This window comes from Limulus polyphemus, unplaced genomic scaffold (assembly GCF_000517525.1).
Source record: "Limulus polyphemus unplaced genomic scaffold, Limulus_polyphemus-2.1.2 Scaffold99, whole genome shotgun sequence".
Lineage (NCBI taxonomy): Eukaryota > Metazoa > Arthropoda > Merostomata > Xiphosura > Limulidae > Limulus > Limulus polyphemus.
Window position 1 is genome coordinate 161,143 of NW_013665709.1, and position 9,697 is coordinate 170,839.

At 32.5% G+C, this 9,697-nt stretch overlaps 1 protein-coding gene across 1 annotated transcript in view; it reads right to left on the bottom strand.

Annotated features, from left to right (window-relative positions):
• Positions 1-9,697, bottom strand: part of LOC106469811 (uncharacterized protein CG43867-like) — a 206,013-nt gene that overhangs the window by 3,819 nt on the left and 192,497 nt on the right. The window contains exon 28 of the mRNA XM_022399301.1: positions 5,532-5,681. Within this exon, the coding sequence (XP_022255009.1) occupies positions 5,532-5,681 (150 nt within the window). The remainder of the gene's footprint in view (positions 1-5,531; positions 5,682-9,697) is intronic.

Here is a 9,697-nt window from a genome sequence, read left to right on the forward strand (position 1 = left end):
AATACAATATCTAACCTTTGCTGTAAACATACGCTCAACACTTAGGGCCGTGAATACAATATCTAACCTTTGCTGTAAACATACGCTCAACACTTAGGGCCGTGAATACAATATCTAACCTTTGCTGTAAACATACGCTCAACACTTAGGGCCGTGAATACAATATCTAAGAGTGACGATCAAATCCACTATTCGATCTGATAACAATAGCTTAAGATTTGGCGCTGGGTGTTCTGAATTAATTATCTTCTCTCTAGCTTATCAATTCAAAATTAGGGATAGTTATGTGCAGATAGTCCTCGTGTAGCTTTGCATGAAAGCCTGAAAAAACAAGCTAAAACTGATGCTACAAATACTTTCTTCTGCTCTGCATTAGCATTAACTAATTTTCTGTCTATATTTTCTTTCTTCTCATAGGTAAACAAATTAATTAATTAGGCACAAATTAATGATTTCAGTTCTAGAAAACTTAATTTTTAATTCTGTGATTATACATTATCAGTCTGTTTTATATATCAATTATATTAAATAACCCATTCAGCTGTTATACACATATTTTACTCATTCTAGCGCATTACCTGCAAACTTTATTACCTTAATAGGAACCACTCAAAGAAATTAATTTCAACAACCTGGAATTAATAATTTTCACTTGTTGACGCAATAATAGCGGTAATTGAGAAAGTTACAATAAAATTTACATACTTTCAATTGCGTCATATATTTACTGTCTACATATTTTTGATGAAAAAAGTAATGTTACATTATTAGTCTACGATTAACTCCATTCTTCAAAACAGATAAAGCACTATTAGCTTTATCCAATTAAATGAAAACCTGTTCATTGATTCTTGTAATGTACCCAGTTTTTATGTCTCATACAAATAACATTACGAAAACGCTAAAAACATTTTTTTTACTTACGAAAAACAAACCCAAGCTTGTGTTTTCTGGAATATTATTTAATATAGAATAATACTGATTCCCTTGTATTATTGTCCACAAATGCTCACGCTTAATGGTTAAGACATTCTGAAGGAGATTTTAGCATGCCTGAATCATGAATTCTTACTGGGTGTTGGAGAAGGGACACAAATAAGTTTTTGCTATTAAAGAAAAAAAATAAGGGACAGAAAGCATTCACATAATCTAAAATGTATCCCTTTTCTTTTTTGTAAGCAAATTTGTAGAATAACGAAGACGAAAGTCCTATCTTTCAGAAGAATATTCCGTGGGAAAAGTGATTCTTCTATTAACAATCCATTTATAATCGTGAACAAGTCAAAGATCAATATTAATCAAAGGATAGACGGAGTGGTTCGTACAGTGCAACGTCTCTTCGGTGAAAAAGCATGTTCAAGTCAGATCATCTTTGGTGAAAAAGCATGTTCAAGTCAGATCATCTTTGGTGAAAAAGAATGTTTAAGTTAGATCTAAAAATATTCAGAAAGGATAATGAAAAAATTTACAGCGTATTTAAAGACCTTAGTTTAATAATTTCAAAACTTTTAAACGCCATCTATGAGAGTAAGTACAAACTGGAGGCAGTATATTAAAAAGTAAAGCCTTGTTTTTGTTTCTCAGTATAGATTTTAAAATAATTACATTACAGTTTACCGACAATTAAACAGACTTGCCTACACTGACCTCAAATGACTCAAAAACTATTTATGAAGAAGTTATTACCACCTGCTTGTCTTTTCACTTCAGTGTTTGATGCCAGCGATCCTTTAAACTAGGAAATTAAATCATGAAAGTGAAACTAGAAACGTTGTTACACGTAAGAGTCTATTCTAACGAAATAGCTATATGACTGTATATACAGTCGACGAACCAAAATGCAGGGATATCAGCTACCTAACCGACATATTTAGTCAATGAAACAAAACGGTGTTATATCAAATGGTTATTTAAATTCATTGAGATATATATCAAACCGTTTCGTGGCTAAAATCTCATGTCGATTAAACAAAATGCAGCCATAACAAACGGTGTCTTAGCTAATACATTTTCTCTCTTCGAAACGTAATGAGCCAACACTTGTTGGTCAATATCTCACAACAATGTAAGGAACTGTTGCTACATCTTAGAGCTGTTTGGCAGATATATCTGGTCAGTGAAACAAAATATATCAATAACAATATGCACGTTCACATCAGATACAATATAACATAATATAATTATGCAAAGCGATTATTTCATATTATGGTTCATACATATACAATAGAAAACTTATTGATGTATTTGGATTAAAATATTTTTCTATTATTAACGTCGTCTTTTATAACTATGTAAACCGAACATCCACCAGGCGACAGTAATAACATGATGATTTTATTTGTACTAATCTAATATCTAAAAATTCATAACGTCAATAATGATCCTGAGGCACGTGAATGAAAGATATTGTCTTGACAAGCTCAAAACACGCGTTTACATGTTAAATGTAATTATGTCATATCAAACAGTTAACAAGTTACGACGTTGTTTACGTTTCCTACTTGCAGACATCACGAATCCTAGGAAATGGTGTTTCCTGCGCGAAAAAAAAATAGGTATAAAAGAACTTTCAATTATGATAATTTAAATCATTGTTAGAATTATATCAATTCACTTCACTTTTGAATGAAATATCGTGTTTTTAGCACATAGATTACGATTATCCGCTAAGCACATAAATTACAATTATCCGCATTTAACTATCCTTTGATAAATTCTTTATAAGTGAAAATATCTTTATCAGCAGCTGACGAACAGAACACCTAATATAAGTTATCACTAAAAAGATTATGGAAAACAAGTAATGCGGATTAAAGAGTAAGCGAACACCTAAATAAATAAAAATATTGAAAAGAAAACGACAAAATGTAGAACAACTAAAAAAAAAAAGAAAGAAAATGAAAAACCCATTAATTTTTACAATAAGAGCCGTGCTAGGCTTACGCCTAAAACCGAAGGATACAAAACTATTCTGCTTTTCTGTTTTTGAATTTTCACTCAAAGCTACATAAGGATATGCTGCGCATGGCCATATCTAATATTGAACTAATAAACTACAAAAAAGGACTGTCAACAGCACACACCGCCAACTCTTGGATAACGTCTTCTAAGAGAGTCGCTTAAGGCACTATATATCAACAGGAATCCGTGCTCCAAAAAACCACACACAAAAATTTTATTGAAAGAGTAGCTGAGAACTATTCCTGGGTTGGAGTCCATAATTCTGATATTCAAGGAGATAAAAATATTATTGAAAGGATCGCTTGAAGCATTATGTTTGAGCTAGAGTCTGTGTTCCTACTGAAAGTTCCATTCTTATTAAATTGACAATTAATGCTCAGACATTGTAAGGCTGTTTATATTTTTCAAACACGTTAAAAGACCTCACAGAAATGAGAAAACGTACTGCTCCAGGTAACCTTATTTTTCTTTAAACAATTCTTACATTGTGCAGTATTGACTTTAGAGCAAAGGCATTTCCTGTAGTTCTAGTCTAGAATTGAGTCAGCTCAAAAACATAAGAAACCTTGGAAAAAGTTATCTTACATTTCAAATATCAAACAGTAAAAAAGCAAAATCACCGTAAGTCAACACCACAGTTATGGTACAGTTATAAGAAATTGAGATAAGCCAAAATTTAAACCATGTGACTTCTAAATAAGTAAACATGTTTTAATTACTTCGTTGTCAGGTTTAGTTAGTTAGTTTGTTTATTTGTAGTTAAGCATAAAGCTACACAATGGGCTATCTGTGCTCTGCCAACCACGGGTATCGAAACCCAGTTTCTAGCATTGTAAGTCCGCAGACATACCGCTGTGCCACTGGGGGGCGTCAGGTTTAGTTGATCATGATGAAGAGAGAAGCTGGCTCAGTTTGCGTTGATTAGTTCCACTCTTAGTCATACACCACTTCTATTCTTATCCATCATGCTTTTTAAATGAATGAAATCTTAGTACAATAACCTTGTTTTGTAAGATCATTTCGAATATTTTAATTGTTTAGTCAATGGTCTAGATAAAATGAATTTATGACAATTTTTATAGAACTCGTGCTTGTGTTCCTTCATTATGCTTAGAGTGTCGAATTTTACGAGAAAAACTTTGAAATGCAAAATTTTCAGAATACTTTGAAACAATTTTCATTGTTTCAAGAATTCAAGATGGGAAAAATATAATAATGTGTACGATTATCTAAATATAATTTTACCTCTCTTAAAAGGTATTCACGCTTGGCTCCTAATCAATGTATTTTTTTGCATGGAACAATTTTTAAGATACAGCAAAACATTTATTGCCAAAAAAAGTATGCCATAACGTTACTAGAATATAAAAGAAAGTAAGTTAAACTCCACTTATTAAATAGCCCACAAAGCATAAAAAATATATTTTTGATAGAATTTTATAGCAGAAGAACAAAGTCATTAACGTACATCCACTGTTTGTCAAAAAAAATTAAGGGAACCAATTATATACAGGAACTTGTAGATTTTTCTGTTCCTAATAAACGTAAGAAGAGTCACGATAGATTCCTGGTGTTTTTCTGTTCTTAATAAACATAAGAAGAGTTACGATAGACTCCTGGTATTTTTCTGTTCTTAATAAACATAAGAAGAGTTACGATAGACTCCTGGTATTTTTCTGTTCTTAATAAACATAAGAAGAGTTACGATAGACTCCTGGTGTTTTTCTGTTCTTAATAAACATAAGAAGAGTTACGATAGACTCCTGGTGTTTTTCTGTTCTTAATAAACGTAAGAAGAGTCACGATAGACTCCTGGTGTTTTTCACATTCCTCTTGATTTGAGCCCGGCATAGCTAGGTGGTTTGGGCGCTCGACTCGCAATCTGAGGGTCGTGGGTTCGAATCCTCGTCGCACCAAACATGCTCGCCCTTTCAGCCGTGGGGGCGTTATAGTGAATCACACTATTTGTTGGTAAAAGAGTAGCCCAAGAGTTCGCGGTGGGTGGTGATGACTAGCTGCCTTCCCTCTAGTCTTACACTGCTAAATTATAGACGGCTAGCGCATATAGCCCTCGTGTAGCTTTATGCGAAATTATAAAAAACAAAACAATCCTCTTGATTTATCTTATATTGATTTCAAAAGTTTTAGTACAATTTGTCCACAAATACAACTTAGACGCGAATTTAACCCCTTTTTTTAGATATATGCATTTGTTTCATTTTAAAGATGTCTTATCTTACGTTATATGCAGAGGGTTATTTCCCCATACACCCAGTTTAGCTAACCATGTGAACGATTGTGCAGCTTTGACTGAATCTGTCAGTTTCAACATTGTTGGTCAAATTAAGGATGAGAAATAATTAGAGATTAGAGAAACTGTTGTGTGCTCAAACTCAACACATCATTTTCTTCTGAAACTGCGAGCTCATTGAGTTTCAGGTTTTGTTGTTGATTTGCGTTCTAGCCTTCAATAAGAAGACGATTTATTCGTTTGCTCAGAAATGATTCAACTTAATGTTTCTGTGTAATCAACCTTCAACAAAAAGAAAAATGAAAGGAAAATTGCCTACCTTTGGTTTAGGCATTGAAAAAATCAGTCGTTCTGTAGCGCCACCTTCCTTGTTATTTCCAGTTTCTGGTTGACTAACAACCAGCATGAAGTCATCTTTACATCCACCAAACGTCAATACAGAGGAATAAGGATACCGTTCAAAAGGTTGCTTGAGAAAAAAGAAATAATAAATAACGTAAATTATACACTCTCTTAGTCTTAGGTTAATAGAGTATGTTCTCCTTTTCATAACATATGTGGATTATATAAATTTATATCATATAAATTTCTTGTTTTGCTCGTATTTAATTCCTCTTTTAAATGGAAGTTTGAGGAAAGAAAAAGGCCAACATAAAGAAAAGTAGAAAATTCAGACCTTAACCATATAAATTAAAGGATTTTATATTCATTTATTTGTTTTGATTGAAATAATTTGTTTAATAACTTTGTTTACTTCATACTGAAAGTACAGAATTCGATTTATTGATGTTGCTTATTCTCACATATTCTACAAACATGTTTATGAAGGTCTCTGAAGGCCTTAAACATACACTAAGAAATTTCTGATGTTAACGAAAAATAAAAGGGAAAGAAGACCAGTTACACAACATCTACAGACACTGCTTACTGTCTATCAAGGTTTGTAAAGACATTTTGATGGTTTATCTTTATACCAAATGTACTACTTTAAAAGTATATTCTTAACGAACAGTCTAGTCTGTCTGAACAGAGTTCATAACGAAAGGCATATACTAGAGTATCTTCATAAAGTATTTGAAAAATAATATCAACCAATCCTGTCTTCGATGGCTCAGCGGCAAGTCTGAATGTTTCCAACACTAAAAATCGGTGGGAAGAGTACAGATAGCCCACTGTGTAGTTTTGCGCTTAATAACAAACAAACAAACAATAACTCATACATTTCTTGTAACTTTTAAAAAATACACTAACGTACGACTATAAAAAAACATGGAGCCCGATGACGTAACGCAATTTGTCATTTTAAAAATGTATTCAAGAGAGTTATCACAACTAGTGGGTCGAATAAATTTCTTACACGTGATGGGTTTTAATTTCGTTTCTGACTCGCTTTACAACCCTTTCCATTACAAATAATCACGTATTTAGTACTATTATCTGCCACTCAGCACCCTCTTCGTTTATTACAGATAATACAAATGTTGATTTCCTTCAAGTAATTCATATATTTTAAGGCTTTCATTGAAAGAAATACTGGTTTCAACGTAATTATGATTTTACCTGTATTAGTGTACAAGTATTACGAACTGAAACAAAAATATTACGAATCAGAAAAGTAAAATATTATCGTCAAAACATTGCCTGTTGAAGCTTTTCCAAATAAAAACGTTGGTAAATCCAGAATGCTTGTGTTATATTTGTATAAGGTACTTACAATGTTATCTCTTATACTAAGATAAACGGATTACAATTCACAAATAAAAACGTTGGTAAATCCAGAATGCTTGTGTTATATTTGTATAAGTTATCTCTTATACTAAGATAAACGGATTACAATTCACAAATAAAAGATTGAGTAAATCTTTCGCCGTCTTTTGGCAGACTACAAAACTGAATTTTAAGAATCGAGTTTCGGCGACTTTCTTAAGAAGTAGAACATTAAACCATTCTAAACCTTTTTTTTTATAAAGGTGCTTGGATTAGTCCTCAACATATATGACCAAATGATTAACGTACTGAGCTTGAACTCAGAGAATTTGAACACATCAGCGAACATGTACAAATTTATTTCATTGAAAAAAATATTAAAAATTATGATAAGTTCTCACGTTTGAATGAATTGTTAAAAACATGTGATATATACAATCAATTAAAATAAAGTGAGGATAAGTCCTCATAAACAGATAGAAAAAATATAAAATATTCAACAGAGAAAAAACTACAAATGAGGACCATCTGCTCTAGCCGTTCCTAATCTTGAAGATAGATTATAGGGAAGGCAGCTAATAAACACCATTCGTCGTGTCCCTAATCTTGAAGATAGATTATAGGGAAGGCAGCTAATAAACACCATTCGTCGTGTCCCTAATCTTGAAGATAGATTATAGGAAAGGCAGCTAATAAACACCATTCGTCTCTCACTCTTTGGCTACTCTTGTCAGTCCGAATAGTGGGATTTAACCGTCACTAGTATTATGTACCATGCTTCAAAGTACAGATTGTGAATTTTTTAATTGTTTTGAATAAAACGCTAAGACATTTACAGAACCTTATTCACACAGCCGATTCAGCTTATCATTGGCCCGCGTTCTACCCTACGACAATAGGAAAGAACCCATTTTTGTATTGTAAACGTTATACATGAAAGCTATGTACAAGAATCCTTAATTATTGTATCTAGTGGTATGTTGATGCACTAAGGGAAGAATGTATGTAATAAATAACCTTCTAATTACAAGAATTAATCTTGGGTCACTTGTATTTGAATATCATTACTGTAATTAATATGTCATAAGTTATCTAAACATACTTAAACTTCACTGTCAAATACGTAAACTGCTGTTGTTACTAACCCTAGTTGTGTTTCTATAAAATATTATTAACAACTCGCTAAGATCTTTTAGTTAATTCTATTTTTTTGTCACGAACAACTGCTGTTCGCGAATAAAACATTATATAATTTGTATCTATTTTTTTTACCACGTTTTCGTTACGTAAAGTATGAGTGCATGAAGAAAGTTAAGTGTGGATTCTAATAATTGCTCATTTCACAACGTAATAATATTATATCGGTTATAATCATAGCCCATTCAACATTGCAATGATATTATAGAGATTCTAAAGATACTAGATTTCCCATGTATACATTAATATTATTACTTTTCTAATCATAATCACATTGCAATTATTCTAAGAACCAATGAGTGAAAACAAACAATATGTTATAATATGTTAACTAAACTACATCTGTCATATCCAATGCCGACGATAAACTTCACTCAATACCAATGCTCAAAAGGCCGGTTGGGATATGACAGACATTGTAGTGGTATAGGCGCTATATATATATATCATCAATTTTCATGAACAACGACTGTCACGGTGTGAACGAGAATAAGCAAGTAAATTGTAATTATTATTAATTTTATTTAAACCACTTAGTAATCATATTTTTACTCTAAGAATTAAGGACAAAGCTTTATTTCTTTTATTTTTAATTTTAACATGATAATTTAACTATTTTACATTTATTATTATTATCATTATTTATCTTAATTAAACTTTATTAACTATTTTATATTTATTATTATTATCATTATTTATCTTAATTAAACTTTATTACCATTCATACAAATTGGCGATCCAACAAGTTATTGTTCACAGAGCGATTCAAGCAGCCACAGTGTTAACGAGACAAAACTACAGGGCCCCGGCATGGCCAGGTGGTTAGGGAGCTCGACTCGCAATCTGAGGGTCGCGGGTTCGAATCCCCATCCCACCAAACATGCTCGCCCTTTCAGCCATGGGGGTATTATAATGTGACGGTCAATCCCACTATTCGTTGGTAAAAGAGTAGCCCAAGAGTTAGCTGTGGGTCGTGATGACTAGCTGCCTTCCCTCTAGTCTTACACTGCTAAATTAGGGACGGCTAGCGCAGATAGCCCTCGTGTAGCTTTGCGCGAAATTCCAAACAAACAAATCTACATTATAGTAATACTAAGAACTTGTGAGTAAAAGCAAAGAAGGATATGTTATAAGGTTATGTTTTTTTTTCTAATCGTAATCTCTTTCTTGTTTCATATTTTTACTAATGTCTCTCACTTTATAATAATGTTCTAGAGTTCTTAATCATAGCTGTTTCAACGTTATAATGATGTTGTAGTGACCTTAAATCGCTGCCGTTTCCACGTGGGGATGACGTTATGGACTCTCTAGCTTCAAGCATTTTTATTTTATAATTATACTAGAATGCCCCTATTACCTGCGGCCATTCCCACCGTATAATCATGATTTGAAGCTCAAAATCTCTCCAACTAACATTATTCTCTAAGTTACTACTCTTATATAATTTAAAAATAAGTGGTTAAACTGAGTGATTTGTATATTGTTTAAATTACTAACAGAGATTCGCAAAACATTGCGGTTAAATTAGTATCTTTATTGCAATAGTAGGCCCCGGCATGGCCAGGTGGTTAGGGCGTTCGA